This window comes from Lepidochelys olivacea (assembly GCF_965140295.1).
Source record: "Lepidochelys olivacea isolate rLepOli2 genome assembly, chromosome: 3".
Taxonomy (NCBI): Eukaryota; Metazoa; Chordata; order Testudines; family Cheloniidae; genus Lepidochelys; species Lepidochelys olivacea.
Window position 1 is genome coordinate 162,457,506 of NC_140413.1, and position 17,348 is coordinate 162,474,853.

The window sequence follows — 17,348 nt, forward strand, 5'->3', positions numbered from 1 at the left end:
AACATATATGAGACACCTGATCAAGCAAAAAGAGCAGATTGTGGTGATATATGAAATAAATAATGGTGCTTTCACACTCTGGCTGAAGAAGAATATATTCACATGTTGAGGCAAATATAACTGGAAAAAAGAGTTGTCCATCCCTGAAATTCAAACAAATTCATGTAGACAAGAAAAAGCACAATATGAGTTTATACAGATTGTTTGAGTCTTTTCTTTTATGGAAGATTTTTATTAATAAAAGCAAGGCAAAGCTATCTGAATTAGAAATTTTCATACAAGGGTTTGAAGTTTCAGCAATCAAGGTTGTCTAGAATGTATAGTTTCATTACTATGATTTAAAAAGACAAACTAGATTAAGCTATTAAGTTATGGAGTACAGACTGTAAATATTAAACAACAGCAAAAGAACAGAATAATACAGACAATAATTATTGGGTTGTAATGCTAATCAGATAATACTACACATGTTTTGTGTGGTTCACAGAATGTATGTTTCTCCACCTCTATCTATAATATGTAATATTGTCCCATATGACAGTATAAAATGTAAGACAGCCAGATCCTCTTTCATACACATGATATGGAAATGCTGGATAGTAAAAATATTTTGGAAATCTATACTGAAATAAAAAAGAAAAAAATACTTGAGCTAGAACTCAAACAGGACTTAAAGACATGTATTGAGAGATGGTCTATAAAAAGGATTTAAAGAGGGAACAAGGAAGCCACAGTTTTTCTTGCCCTTTACATCAAAAGAAGAAACCCTATAGCCATGGACCCAAGGCAACAGGAATAAACAATTAGTAGAATATCTACTAATGAAAAATTTATGAGAACAGGGAGAGACAAGCTCACAAAAGATGGATACAAGTAATATTACAACTTTCACAAAAAACAATAGAGAAATTGAAATCATTGGGACACTTCAGTATGGACATAATCTTGTACTTACAGTACAGATAGTCAAGAAGAGCCTACGTAGACAACAATCAAATTACATCCTTTTTTCCTTTAGCTTTCTCTACTTATCTTCTGAGACTTTCTCTCCCACCCCTAGAAAACCGTCAGCTTCCCAATAAAAGACTAGCTTAAAAGTTGATATATGTATATTTAACTATTCATATTAAGGTATGGTTGTGTTTAAATAATTTTTAAACAGGAAAAGGCTAATGAAATAACAAATGTACAATTAAATACTGTTAATTTTGTAACAAGATAGGTACTTATGTGTCATGGCACCAACTGAAATGTTTTATTGTAAACTATCTTAAATATCAATAAAATGTTCTTCCCTTAGTTTTTTATTATCCTCTGCCCCTCTCCATCTCAGTCCCCGCACTGTGTTTCCAGCCTTGTACTCCCTTGTCCTGCTTGCTCCTTTCCATCCTTCCTTTTCTCTCTTCACTCATTTTCCCACTTTTCTTCCCCCCCACCCCCATCCTTCCAACTTGGCAGAAACAGCAATAATACCAGGGGTCATAAGAATGGCCAAACTGGGTCATATCAAAGGTCCACCCAGCCCAGTATCTTGTCTACCAACAGTCACCAATGCCAGGTGCCCCAGAAGGAGTGAACCTAACAGGTAATGATCAAGTGATCTCTCTCCCGCCATTCATCTCCACCCTCTGACAAACAGAGGCTAGGGACACCATTCCTTACCCATTCTGGCTAATAGCCATTAATGGACTTAACCTCCATGAATTTATCCAGTTCTCTTTTAAACTCTGTTATAGTCCTAGCCTTCACAACCTCCTCAGGCAAGGAATTCCACAGGTTGACTGTGCGCTGAGTGAAGAAGAACTTCCTTTAATTTGTGTTAAACCTGCTGCCCATTAATTTCATTTGGTGACCCCTAGTTCTTATATTATGGGAACAAGTAAATAACTTTTCCTTATTCACTTTCTCCACACCACTCATGATTTTATATACCTCTATCATATCTCCCCTTTTTTCCAAGCTGAAAAGTCCTAGCCTGTTTAATCTCTCCTCATATGGGACCCATTCCAAACCCCAAATCATTTTAGTTGCCCTTTTCTGAACCTTTTCTAATGCTAGTATATCGTTTTTGAGATGAAGGGACCACATTTGTACGCAGTATTCAAGATGTGGTCGTACCATGGATTTATATAAAGGGAATAAGATATTCTCTGTCTTATTCTCTATCACTTTTTAAGTGATTCCTAAAATCCCATTTGCTTTTTTGACTGCTGCTGCACACCGTGTGGACGTCTTCAGAGAACTATCCACAATGACTCCAAGCTGCATAGCCTCTTTCTCCTCTTCATCTCATCCCCACAGAGGAAAAAAGTGAAACAGACATTGTCCGGGGAATACCATCTGACAATATAGGGGAACACCACTCTACCATGTCTCCCCACTCCCAACCAATGAACACACAGTGCTGCAGCCAGTGCCCTGAGTGCATGCGGGGACTAAACCAATAAAAGGAGGCAAGAGGTAGCAACAGGGGGAATGCATACATGCAGTGCCTCGGGAACCCAATGACATCACCAACCACTAACTGCATCTCTTTTTTCTGGGCTTGACAATTAACTTCAGATTAAATGGTATCAACTGGGCATGGGCATAGACAGGGTCATATTGTTATTTCAATTGCGGGTTTTTGTTTTTTAATTTGAAAACTATAAAAACTCCCCTTTCCTTATGTTTTGTACAGATTATATTAAATCTCTCCTATTTCTATTTTAACCCAGGATAACTAGAAATTTGGAGAAGCAGAGAGTTTAAACACCGGCAGAGAATAAATATTTAAAATATTTTTATATAAATAAAATTAAACTTGTCTTAAAATTAAGGTTGTAAACTCTTTGGGGTAAGGTCCATGTCTTACTAGATATCTGTAAAATACCTAGCACAAGGGGGCTGCAATCCTCACAGAGCATTTAGACTTTATTGTACTGTAATGTAACCAACATCAACATAGACGAGATGAGCATTACAATAGCTGTTTCAGAAATGGAAGGACAAAGCTCTAAGTGGACAGTGAATTAATACCTATGGAAGAAATAGAGCTAATAAAGCAATTGGCTGACAAATTGGAAAACATTGAGACAGAATTAATGCAGAAAGTAACAACTAAGAATGTGTTTACTTCCCCAAGGCACTGAAGAAACAATTTTGAACAATTTGTTTGAACAATTGATTCCTTGTGGGCAGAGACAAACAGATCACCATCTCCGGAAAGAACAAAAGACAGCGAACACGAGACATATTACCACCAAAGAATCCAACACTACACACACAAAAAAAACCTACCAAAGATTTAAAGAGAAGGAAACAATAGCTAACATTCCATCTGTGTTCAGTGAAAGTAGGAGGAATTCATGGAAGTCAGGAACATATTAAAACAATTAAGTTTGGTTTCTCATATGTAGTAGCTAAAAATGTTATACAACTTCTATATGTCCATCTTCACATCCCCAGAAGCAGCAAAGCATTTTCTCAGCCGACTCTTCAGATTCAGAATCAATTTGAACCTTGCAGTTAATCTAAAATAAAAATTATATACCACTCACGCTATACATTACAGCTTTCCTATACAGAACATTTGAACCAGCTACCTTCACAATAGGGATTTGAATATCACGAACACCAGTTTTAACAAATGAGAACTTGACTCAAAGTAAGTAAATGGATCCAAAGGTATCTATTCTCAGCCTACCAAAATTCATCAAATCACTGTTAGTAACCTCTCCCCCACACCAATAATCAGCAGGTCAAGTTAAGTTATGATAATCATAAAACAGAATTAATTGTTCTAGGACAGTAAGAGAGAGAAGTATTTTTTTAAAGTTATATTTATAGGCACTAAGCCCTTATTCCAGAAAAACTAACCTTATAATAAAATGCTGGTCAATATATTACTATATTTGATGCTACCATGTCATAGCTTGAAATTTTTAAACAGAAGAAAACCAAGATATTTTTGAAATAGAATTACTGGAATCTGCAGAAGTTACACTGTTATCTTAAAATCTGAATTATACACAATCTGTCAAAGAACTGTGCTACAACTAAAACATGACACTCTGAAACCCCTTTTTAAACAGCTTTTTGGAGAAAGAGGTACAGTCAGAGATAGGACTGCTTTTAAACTGTAGTTAGCTCAATGTGAGCAAGAGATGTATTTTTCTACTGAATTCACTTTCCCAAAAGGTGGTTGTAGATTGGGGCAGACAACTGGGTGAATGATGTGATAGAGAATTTAACTTTGCTAGTGACCAACTGAACTCTCCACATGAAGGCAGTCTGAGGGTGGGGCAGAGAGAACACTGGTGAATTCTATTCAACACACAAACCACCACCTGTAGGCATTAGATCTTAATACATACCATTGGGCCATCTTACCTCTGAAATGTCACCAATGAGTTATGTGGATATTATCAGGATTGGAAAGTTCAAAATGACCTCTTTTCTCTTACCTATTTGTAAAATGATTAGTATTTCCCCTCCAAAGTACCCACACAAACTGAACCCCAACTTTTCATTAAAAAATGCAAACAATTTTTGTTTTCCCCATCTCAATTCTCATGAATATGATAGTAACAACATTTTCACACATGATTAAGAAACTACATTCACACTGCTCTGAAAATAAGAACTTATTTTTTAAAGTTCTTATTATACCTGTCTATATCCCTCAAAGATGAAAAAAAGGTTAACAGGCAACAAAACATGATAAAGACATGAAAAAAATTAGGTTCTTAATACTGAGCACCCAAATTAAGAGCTCTACAAGGCTGTCTTTCTGTTCTTATAAAATATCACAACAGAACCTTCCCCAGCCAACCTTCTCTACCAAGCAGCAGAAAGACCCGAGGCTCTCTGAAGAAATCCAAAAATGAAACACGACACAAAAACTGTACCACCTCTTCACCAGGGTGCTTGTGCCCAGCCCAGATAGCCACGGTAGAGGTATGCTGGGGAGAACATGGAAGTGGGGTGGGGAAAGTCACTGAAAAGAGAGGATAAGAGACCAACTGGGATGTGAAGGAGGAAAGGAGATATAATTGAAGGGCAAAAAAAATCAACAGAAAACAAAAACGATGAAAAGAAAAAAAATTCTGAACAGAAATCAAAGACTTAAAGGAAAAGGAGCAAGAAATAAGATAGGGTTTGGCGGAAGATAATGGGCTGTGAGAGTGGACGAGACATGGGTAACATAGCTAAGACTAGAAAAAAATAAATCAGTAAAGGAATGTGGAAAAAAGCATTTAACAACCATCCAGTCTTATTATTTAGCTGTTGTTTACAGTGCCACTGAGCAAGTGTGGCACTTCAGAGAACAAAAATGTAGTCGTTGCCCCAAGCAACTTGCAATCTAGGTCAGATATGACATGACACCACAAACCCTTAAGAACCCTTCTCAGTTGCCAAGCCTTCCTGTTTCTCACCCAGGTAACAGATGACAGATTTTCACTTGGAAAATCTGGTCACCCTCTGTATCCCCCAGGTCTTCAGGGTTAGGGAGTAAATCTCTGTGGTAATTAACAAGAAACACTACCAGAAAGCTGTGCTTTAGCAACCAGCAGCAGAGGCAGAAGTCACCCTTAGACTTTGCTGGGAGAGGTTTTACACCCTGTAAGGCTGAAGTGTTAGGACCATTTGGAAGCTGAAGCTACTGCAGAGAACTGCAGCCCACCTAAGTGGAGTTGCAAACAGAGTACTTTAGACCACTTCTCTGTGATCTGCACTCATGTCCAGTAAGTTTCCAGGTGGAAAGCAAGTTGCTAGTTTTAACTTATAAAGCCCTAAATGGATGGTTACATGAGAGATCATCGCTTTTCCCATGATATATCATCACAGTTGCGATCTGAAACCAATATGTGGGATAGGCACCCACAGTAATATATGAGCACCTAATGCTGTATTGCAATAAGCAAAAATTATATATAATCCCAAGAACAAAGAGGAACCCAAGTGGTTTTGTTGTTGCATCACTGGTCTCAGTGTGCCCTGAATGTTGGAGGCAGTCACTTGAAATGAAGCAGGCAATTGGGCGTTAGATTATTATGCATGAAAGATCTGAAGTGGGCAATTAAGGGTAACCAACAGTGTTGTGGGTGACAAAAGGAGTGTCCCTGTTAAGTGCATGGTTCTTGGTATCTAGCAGAATTATGAATTTTAGTTCCCAGGTTTGTCAATTTTTTTCCTGATGCAATCAACGTAATGAGCTACTGTATGGTTTTGTCCTCTGAGGGGCGTCCACTCAGATTATTCTTTCTTACGACAGTCATGGGGGACATTGGGGTTGGTTTAGTCTTTGTTGTGAAAGAATTCCTTAATGCAGAGTCGGAAGAATTCTTCTAGTTCATGTTAGTATGTTATCATATTCTAAGTTGAGGCAGAAGTTCACTCCATTGGAGAGTACAGAAACCTCCATTCTGATTAGAATTAGTCTTTGATGATATTGGGATGTCATGTAGTGTCCATATGGTGGGCCACCTGTCTTGGTTTCTCCTGCAGGTGGTGTTCCATTGGCTGTGAAATGGTTATACTTAGTTCCATGTTTTGTTTTTGTGTTGGACGGCTATCAAGCTTTTTTTTTGGTTTGGGTTTCCTGCATGATCTTCTAAGCAGGTTTCCTGATGTGTTTCTGGAAACAACTAGTTAAAATTTGACAATTTTTATGTTGAAGTTTTCCAACTCTAAATATTTTTATAAGTTCCTTATGAACCATTATTATTAGCAGCATGAACCTTGTAATAAGTCGTGTAAAACATAGGTTTTCTTAAACAAACATCATTTATAAAATCACACAGAGTGCTCTATGAAAAGTGTTTATGCTGCTCGTTAGTTAGAATTTCTGTATCCTAATGGAATATGTTATGTCACAAAATTGGTTAATAATTAGACACATGCACATCTCTCTCAAACAGTCATTTGGCTGACAGTCTGGAGAATGCAGTTTTGTTGAGAACGCCACTTGTAATTATTTTGGATAAAAATGTATATAGGCTAAAAATGAATTTCTAAATACCAAATAAGAACATAATCGATAGAAAGTGTGTGAAAAACGACTTTATGGTTCTTAATTTGGGGTCAGGATTTACATCACAGAGACTGTAGTCTTGCCACAGTAAGGGTGGAGCTAGCTTTTTGTTATAAGCCCATACGTGGCAACTTTTTCCTGTCCGACATTTTATAAGTAAGGGTAAGTGTAAGATACAGTCACCAATGAAACCACCACCATAGTTGGGGACTCACTCACAACACAATAATTCCCTGATATTGTTTAAAAGTTTGGTCTTACCATAGGAATGAACCGCATTTAACTGTGCAACTTGCTGAAGTAAAAGGGTATTGCACTGTTCAGAAATGCCGTTAAATGCAGTCTGGTCCTTTTTATCTTGCAAGAGAAAACTGTTTTAACTGTGAAACAGGATAACTATGTTGTATCCAACTAGTCAGATATAGCAGTACTTACAGTGTAGATTTGAGCTAAAAGAAAAGGCATCTTCAGATAATATGGAAAACAATCTTTCCTTCTCCCACTAGGAGTGCACTCTGTCCCTATTTTAATACAGTTTTAAATAAGTGATTAAGTAACATGCAAACAGTTGAGACTACCCTAACTCCTTAGGAACAATTCACCTATGTGTCGAAATCGTTACATTGCCCTAGGATTTAGCAAACATGGCCCCAATCCCACAAAGATTTATGGATGTCCTTAACTTTATGCCCTCCAAGCACTTACAGGGCACATGGACTACTTCCAGGGGCACATGCTTAACTTGGTGCCAAGTCTTTTCAAGATCAGAGCTTAAGTTACAAATACCCCATGGTATTGCATTCCTGAGTTGATGTTCTCACCTAAATTAATCTTTGAGCTTTAATTTTCTCACAATCCATGAGCTCAGACCATCCTAAGTTTAACACTAAAATAATTGAGACTGAAAGTTAAATCTTTCTAAGACCCTATTTTCAGTCAAAAGAAAAGGAGTACTTGTGGCACCTTAGAGACTAACAAATTTGAGCATAAGCTTTCGTGAGCTACAGCTCACTCCGATGAAGTGAGCTGTAGCTCACGAAAGCTTATGCTCAAATAAATTGGTTAGTCTAAGGTGCCACAAGTCCTCTTTTTCTTTTTGCGAATACAGACTAACATGGCTGCTACTCTGAAATCAGTCAAAAGCAACGTTCAGCAACTGAGAAATACATGATACACATCAAAAGTTTTTAAACAGTCAGAGTGGACTCATTCATTGATAACAGCAGCTTTTTTGGATACTGTCATTCATATCGAAATATATTGCACAAAGTTTCACAGCCATTTAAAGTCAAACTATGTACAGTAAGCTATGTCAACTATATTCTTGTGACAGAGTATAGGGTGAAGAGAAGTGCCAAAGCCAAGGAATAAGAACAAATATAAGAATCAGAACTGGATAATTTTATTAGCAAGAGAAGATCAGAAAGAAAGTCTCAGGGCCATAGAAAAAAAAATTACAGATACTGACACTAGGAATAGGACCTACTATCCAAGAAAGTGAGAAAAGAGGTTTGGGGGGAATCTCTTGAGAAAATTAAAGATGAAATTGAGATTGAAAGGGAGAAGTAGAGTAGTAAAGAAATTACAGTTACAGATGAGGAGAGGTCAAAACAAAATAAAACACTTATTCAAAGATAAAAAATTGCCATTAATTACTCTCTCTCTAGTTCTTGGAGGGCTGGGATAAACACAGCTTCCAAGTAGCAGCCTTCTAACAACAGTCCCATCCAGCAAATCATCAAGGCGGCTCACTGGATGGGACTCTCAGTATTACAAAATACAGATGTTTCACTGAATCCAAACTTATGGGGGACAATGAGGGCATGAGGGGGAAGCATTTTTGGAGCACTACAGGGGGAGGCTATTATCAAGGCACAGATCATTCCCCTGACCTTCCCTGTGTTCGTGAGGACATTGGGAAGGTGGGGGGGGGGGGGGCGGGGGAGAATGGACAAGATAAACCAATATTGATACAAAGGGCAGAAATGTGCCTCTTTCCCCTTCCCCTCACAATATCAACTAAGCTCAGAAGTAGAAGCAGGGCCCTGGATGATAGTAGTGTTGCCAACTCCATGGCTGAGTCTCCTCACTAACAAAGAGCAGGATCTCGGCAAAGGGAGCAATAGGCTCAGCATCTGAGCTTGTAGCTTCACACTAGCATCTACATCGACAGATCCACCTCTTTGTCAAGCATGTTTTGATGCAGACATGAACAACTAAACACGTCATAATGCTTCCTTCATAATATGCTTCTATTAATTCCATAACTAATTAAAAATTAAGTTAGATATTAGATAGATAAGTGAAATTTCAGTGTTTTCACGTGAAACTGGTATTTTCTTTCATATATGTTTGGAGTCTTCATATCCTATACTCCTCAATTTATTGAGTGCTGTAAAAAAGATGAGAATATTCTCTCAAAGATAAAATAGAAAAGATGTACCATATAATGTATATTTCCATATATTCTTCAACTTCTGAAACTACAATTATTTTTTCTAATATGCCTTCACTTTTATGAAGTAAACCTCCCAGATTTTTTTTGAGTGTCCATTTCCCCCAAATTGTTAGAATCCACTTACGCTTCTTAAAGGTGATGGTTAAGTGAATCTGCCAAGCATGAACTGTTCCTGAAGAATGAGTGATTATTTTAAATAGAATGGAGGAAATTCAAAGGATGACTTTTCATCTTCTTGTGCAGAATATCCTCTAGAGTACACGGAAAATTGCTCACTATGAAAGGAATACATGAACTGTACAATTTGTAATCCTTTGTAAATTGAACAGCTCTATGTTCTCTTAGGGGGGTGCCTGTTTTATTCAGTAATTCAGTGAAAAGTTTTTATCCCGAAATTTCTGGTGAGACCTAAATTGTACATTTATTATCCATGGACATAGGTACTTTCTGGAAACCACATTTGTCACCTATCTTGTAGCAAGTCTCAGAACTCATAGGTGAGAAACAACTGAAGATGCTAAAGGTCAAGTGTATATCCTTTATAGATGAGTTTTTGAAAAACTCACTAGTTCATGTATTTTTTCCTAGAGCCATACATGTTGCCGTAATAGATACTCTAAAATCTTCTGTTGCTTCATAATTCTTCCTCAAGATATTACCACCTATCAGATAACTCTTTATATCAGAAGTTCCCGCTATGAAGATACTTTTAGCCAAGAAAGTTACAATTAATATACTGCCTTACAGTAACAAAACAATATGCTCTCTCTCTCTCTCTCTCAACAGATGACTTCTGAAAATGTTTAATCTCTGTTCATATAGAGGAATTCTCATTGTGTATTTATTATATCACCCAGTACAGAACAAAATGTGATAACTTACTCGGGGGAAAAAAACACTGATTAAGGAAAAAAACATTCTTGTCATCTGGCTGAGCATTTAAAATTGTAATAGTCTACAGTCTAATAGTCCCTTTTCACCAATAGGTTCAAAACATTCTGCGTTCTTTGGTCTCTTCTTCAGAACTTTGAGTCAGATTATTTCCCTATTAAAATGCTATTCGGGATGTGCACACACACAGCTATCACTTGCCTGACAAGAAAAGATAATAACTATGTAACCTTGGTAAAGACAAAGACACTTGAGTATTGTGTACAATTTGGTTCACATCATTAACAAACAAAAAATCTGGAGATAGTACAGGGAAGGGTGGGAAACATAAGAAAGTTAGGATAAATGACCAAAGAGGAGACAATAAAGGAGTTTAGAAAGTACAGTTTGAAGAGAGAGACACACACAGACAGACAAAGTAGAGTATTACTTAACGGTTTGCAGGACTAGCATTTGGAAGAGGGCATAAGCGCCGACTGCGCAGGGCTAGAGCACCCACAGGGAAAAATTAGTGGGTGCTCTGCATCCACTGGCAGCCAAGCTCCCCCACCCTACCCCCCTGGGGCCCAACCTACGCCTCCTCCCCTGAGCACATCACGTCCCTGCTCCTCCGCCTACCTTCCAGCACTTCCCGCTGCCAAACAGCTGTTTGGCGGCGTGCTTGGAGGGAGGGGAGAAGCGGGAACGTGGCGCGCTCAGGGTAGAAGGTGGAAAGAGGCGGGGCCGGGATTTGGGGAAGGAGTCGGAATAGGGGCAGAGGTGGAGTTGGGGCAGGGAGGGGGGCAGAGGGGGGTCGAGCACCCACCAGCAAAAGCAGAAATCAGTGCCTATGGAAGAGGGTAACTTACAGTAGCACCATAATGAGCAGAAGTAATGTGTGTCAAGATGACAGATATTAGAAAGCATGTAATAATAAATCTATCCAAATGAATCAGCTGAGGTAGTAGTTGAGATCCTATCACCATGTTTCAAATAGATTATATAAGCAAGGCCTGCTTAGTTTACCATTCAGTAAAACCACAGTTGCCTTATTTCCACTCTTTTTACAATGGAATAAGTGTTTTTTTCTCTCACCTGTCTATAATCAGCCATCTTTAGCAGAGGCACAATGCTAACCTCACAGTAAATATTACAAATGACATTTTTTAGGATTTTACAGTGAGATAATCCTAATGTGCAAATTATCTCACTGTAAGAGAGATTTTGTTAACATTGTTTACTGAACAAACAACAGAAAGCAGAGAGAAGACCTTAGTATGAAGATCTGCACACACATGCTTCTGGCACTACGAATAGGTGGTTCTAAGAGCACTACTTCTCCCTCTATCATCCATCCAAGAAGGAGAAAAGATCAAAGAGCATAGCAGAGCACCTGAGCCTCACGTAGAGAGCGCTTCCCAAAGAGACTACTGCCAAACAGACCAAAGCATGAATAATCACATTTTGAACATCTACACAATCTATTGTGAATGCTGGTTTATTTTAGCTTTTCAACTGGTCAGATTTGACATGAACAGAGCAGACTGATTTAAATCAAAGCAATATTCTCTCTCTGTCTGCAGAAGAGGCTACTGCTGTCAAAACCTGGCTTAGCACTTCAACAAACTCTGGTTCCAAGTACTCAGTCAACAGTTTAATGGCTTGACTTTCTTTAAAACTTTGCAGCAAACATATACTGCTTAATATTAATGTTTTTAATTTAAATGTTAATACATTACAGTAAGTTTAGACTTAACATAGGTTGTCATCCTTTTCAAATTTATTTTTAAAGAGATTTTTAAAACAAAAATAATTAAGAAAATTTAAATACAAAAGACCATTTTTTATTTTTAAAATATCATTGATTTTATCCACTCTGCTTGGGAATACCACATTTTTTGTTTTATTTGTTTTCCCCCTTTCCTAATTCAACCCCTGTAGTTACATGATGAATATTGAACCCTAGACCGCTGACAGGTTAAAGCTCAATACCTCAAGACCCAACGAGGCTAGAAACAGGAGACTTATTTTTGGACTGGATACAGCTCTTGCCCTTAATAGGTTCAGAGATATTGAATCTCACAAGTCCAACCTTAAATATGGAAAAAATATTTTGAATTATTAAAATTCTAAAAATTAGTTACAATCTTTTCTCCCACTAAGCCTTGAAAAGTGGACTCCCTGGAACTAAGGCAGCACCATTTTACATGTGGGAAATGTAACATGCTGTAATACTGACAGAAGTGTTTAAAAAGATAAGAACATTTTTAAAACTGTTTCTCTGTATGACATATAGCGAATACACAATGGTGTTGTGTGGTATAAAGTTTTTATTGGTGCTGGTATCGGCACTCATGAGTAACAAATGTCACCCAAACTCAAGCCAATAAAACCATAATATTCACTGTCATGCAATCATCATCATATTCTGTATGCACAAATATGTACATATTTGTGTGTGTTTTTTAGAAACAGTCCATTTCATTCACTACTGGCATGCAATCACTGTTGGGGGAGGAACAATGGAAGCTGTTCAAACAATGCAAGGACATACGAAGTAACAGTTTAAGTCACAAAATTAAGAACATGAGATAATTCAAACAGAAATGTAGGCTTACAGAATGAAATTACTCAACAGTATATTTAATGTATTCATCGGGGTTACAAAAAGAAGTAAATAGTTATTTTGCTATTAAAATACATCTGTTTCTTCAAATCCTTTGACATTTCTTATGCTAGCTTCAAGTTTTAAGTTCTTTTCTTCAATGATGGGGGGTTTTTTGTAGTTAAGATATTGGATGGGAACTCAGGAGATCTGGGTTTAATTTCCAGCTCTGCCACAGACTTCTTGTGTAACCTTGAGCAAGTCACAAACCCTCTATGCATGTGTTCCCTCTCAGTTGCTTGTATGTTGTATCCCTTTTTCACCCTTTGTCTGCCTGCTCTGTTTACATCTTGATTCTGTAAACACTTGTGCATGATCTTAGCTCTATGCATGAGTAGTCCCAATTAATTAAATGGGACTGCTCATGTGCTTAGAGTTCAGCTGTGTTAAGTGTTTGCAGGACTGGTGCTTAAACTGTAAGCTCTTCAGAACAGGGACATTATTACTATGTTTTTGTATGGTGCCTCACATAATGGCCCAGTCTCTGTTGGGCCTCTGTGCTTTACTGTAATAATAAATAAGAATTTGTCACCATTAATAACATCTCTTACTCTTGCAAAACAGAGCTACAAGATCTTAGGTGGCTACAGATGTTCCACTATACGTACTGCGTGAATGCTTAGTACCAGAGTTGAATTAGGGTCCTTTCTTATAACAGAAGTTTCATATCTACAGTCTTATTAGTTTAAAAGACCCACGTAGAATGAAATATTATTTTAGGTTCATTTCTATGGATTAACTGGAACATATTAAATTATTGTAATATGTTATTTTAAGTTTGAATGCTACTTTCTCTTTTCATTAACATCCTTCATTTTGTAACTCTCACATATAGTATACAAAGCAAATATAAAACAGAAGTGGATTCTGCAATACCACTCAACCACCTAAGCAGAAAATGCTGTTGACAGTTCTGTATTGATCGGTGTTGGTATTTGTCTGCACTTATGAGTAAATTAAATATGCTTGCGTAATAAGCTTTGCACAGTATTTCAATCAACATTAGCAATCTTCTTAAGATTTCCCATATGAAGTACTATGAAATCATTTATTATTCATTCCTTTAGTGGGTTAAACAGATACTTGAAGATTTTTAGAGAGACTTCCCATACTATTCAGGCATTTCTTTTTAATTCAAGTTATATCTCATAACTTATACTACTTGCTTTTTTGAAAAAGTTTGTTTAGGTTTTGTATTCATCTTTACTGAAGACAGTGAAAATAACTAAAAATTTACCACAACAAACGTGAAACTTTTTGGTCCTCACACATTACCACAGCACTGCAAAGCACTGTTCTAATCAGTGCAGGGAACACTTGGATGTAAACATAAATGTTTCCACTTTCAAAACAATCAATTTTATTAAGTGTTTAAGTATTTATAAAATAACTCAAAAATCTAAACCATTCTGCACACAAAGCGTTTTGCTCCTGATTAGTACTGAAGAATTACAAAGCCTGTTGACTGCAGTAGGAGTTTCAAGTGGTTAACACTCTGGAACAGGGTGAAAGTTTTCAAAATGAACAAGAGCAAGCCATGACACTTGAAAGCTAGTAAAGAAAATGTATTTACTTCAACAAAAATATTAATCTGTTCTACTATCATCTACTGCTTCTCACAATCCCAATGATACAAGTGCACATCAAAGTGAAGGCAAATCATCTGTCTTGGTAGGACAAATAATTTAAAACAATGCATATCACTGTAGGATTTACAAGCTGATGCACAAAAAAATCTACTCAATATTTTACGTGTAAACAGCCTTCTATTGATTTGCCACTATAGTATGAACCATGCCATTCCTACTTGATCGTGTCTGGTTCATTGCCTTAAAGGTTAATTGTAGCCCAGCTGAATTTAACTGGGCAGAAGCCTATTACAGTGAATGTGAACATATGTCCTTCGACAAAAGTAAACATTTTCTTTTAAAGTTTGCACACAAAAAACCCTAAGACTCATCTAAAAGAAAAACAAATTCCGCAACTGTCCTCTAAGCTTCACAAGGATGCAAAATTAACCTACATATGACATATACCTTTCAATGAAGCGACCTCAGAATTATTTTACAACTATAATTACTGCACACGTTTGGTCATATTTATGTAAATGAAGTTGAAAATAGCAGGACAGGAAACCTGCCTTGCAAAAAGTACTATTTTACCAATTTGTAGTTTCTTACCTTGGTTTCCCTGGGATACCTGCCAAAATTCTGCCTAATGTGCAATATCCTATCCAGTTACAAAACTCAAAATTGACTTTGAGACAGCCTCGGTATTTAGAAGACCTTTTTGCTAATTATCTAGCCTGAGAAGACATAGCTCAGTATTATTCTTCATAGCATTTAATTACAAGAAAACCACCTACAGTTAAAATTAGAAATTTTACTTTAACATTGGACTGAGAGACTACCAAAAAAGTTCATTTATGAACTGGAGAAGTGAAAACAACGCTATAAATTAACTATATAGGGCAGTAAACTTTTTTGGGGAGAAGGAAAATATGGAGAAAAGAAACAAAATTGATTCTGTAGTTAAAATGGAAGAAAAACTATTAAGCTATTTGATAGCATGTACTTCAAACTTCCACTATAGTGAAGGTTATAAAATAGTTTCCATTTTAACTTCTTGTTTTCACATGCCCATAACATTCCAAAACATTCACCTTTTGCTCTGAATCTTTTCACGCTTTACCACTGCCCAAGGGGTATATTATATAGGGCAGAAGACACCAGACCAATTTTAAGAGAGTTTTAGCAAAATCCCTCCAGTGATTCTGAAATCGTGGAGAGAAGAAAAATAAAAAATCTGTACTGCTAAATTATAGCCACATATTTAAAAAAAAATAAAAACAATGGCTAAAGGATAAGGGCCAGAGTTTGAAACTTGACACTGACTGCACTGAGCAGTGTTTTTTGGTGAAGGGAGGTGGAGGAAATACATGCTATGCAATTGAAAGATCACTTCTGAACACTGCCAATGAAACCACAGTCTTTTTGGGACATCATGGCACATTCTACCAGCTTGCCCTGATCACCGAACTGATTCTCTTAAATTACTGCTGGGACAATTTGCATGAAGGATATTTTGGGGCTTTGTTTGCAATTGGAAAATTGGTGGGGAGAGAGAGGAATTGTGCTTGCACCAGTGAAGCTCCTTCATTATTACCAGTGGTGGAAACTGTAGCGAAGACAAGGCTTACACATTTTCACTCTCATTGAACAGCTCTCAGAGATCAGTAGTAAAATCGCTTTTGCCCTCTCTACACAATAGCTTCTGCTTGCAGACATCAACTAGTGCAAAACACAAAAAACAAAACAAAAAAAAACACTTCTAACTTATTACAGCATAAACACTCCCTTAAATTTTACTGAAACTTCAAACTCTTCAAAAAGACTCAACTTCCTTAACTTCAGGGTCAGAAAAAAATCATAAATGCAAATACAAACAGATCAGTCTAATTTTGCCAGACTTTACAATATTTTACAAATGCTGTATTTTCATTTAAAGGGAAAGTTAAAGCTCAATCTTTTCTGTTGTTCTATCACCATTAAAAACGTATAGAAAACTGACTCCATACGAACAGCAGCAGCGCAGGGAGGAACTTAACCCATTCACAACAAAGTGTTAACTTCTAATAATTTTACCATTTTAAGGCTCCCAATTTATTCTTTGAAAAGACAAATTAGTTTTCCCCTTTTTAAAAAAGACAAAGGTATTAAATTCAAAAAGCTACATTAATGCAAATTAGGTCTGCACAATTAAAATCACAATGTAAAAAAAAGTGAAGGTCTCAACAGCAATGATAATTTGACAACATTGCACATATTTAGTATTTTTCTTGTTTTTCTGGTTAAATGTGTAACCAATTAGTACATTGGTATTGGTGTATTGGTTGTAAAATTACAATTTTCAGGATGTGGAACACAAGCAAATTCATGTTACTGTTACATATGAACTTTAAAACCCACAGAGTCAGGAAATAAAGTTCAAGTCATGTGGAGATTTTTTTCACTTGCTTTGCCGAAAACATTTTCTTCTACTTAATAAGAAATCAAAATATCATTTGACATAAGAATAGCCTGAAAAAGACATGAACTTAAGAACAGAATTATGAGATGAATTCTTTTAACAGAGAGGTCAGAAATTAAACCTTTATTCCATATGTCCCATTAGTAGCCATATACATTTCAAATGAAAAGTTAAATTCAAACTGGTTGACATAGTTTTGTAAAAAACAAAGATGCTGACCTACATTTAAAAAGGTATCACACATTCCATCTATATTCTTCTTCCACAACACTGTGTCTTGACAACTGGTTTTTCCCTACAGCATGGAAACC

The 17,348-nt window shown here is 36.7% G+C and overlaps 1 protein-coding gene across 7 annotated transcripts in view; it reads right to left on the minus strand.

The window, feature by feature from the left end:
• Positions 1 to 17,348, minus strand: part of MARK1 (microtubule affinity regulating kinase 1) — a 121,210-nt gene that overhangs the window by 98,105 nt on the left and 5,757 nt on the right. The window contains exon 1 of one of the 7 annotated variants that reach the window (XM_084624177.1): positions 17,261 to 17,296. The exons of the other annotated variants lie outside the window; for them this stretch is intronic. Coding sequence (XP_084480303.1) covers positions 17,261 to 17,281 — 21 coding nt within the window. The 5' untranslated portion in view covers positions 17,282 to 17,296. Of the gene's footprint in view, positions 1 to 17,260; positions 17,297 to 17,348 lie in introns of those variants that run through there. 7 annotated transcript variants of the gene reach the window in all.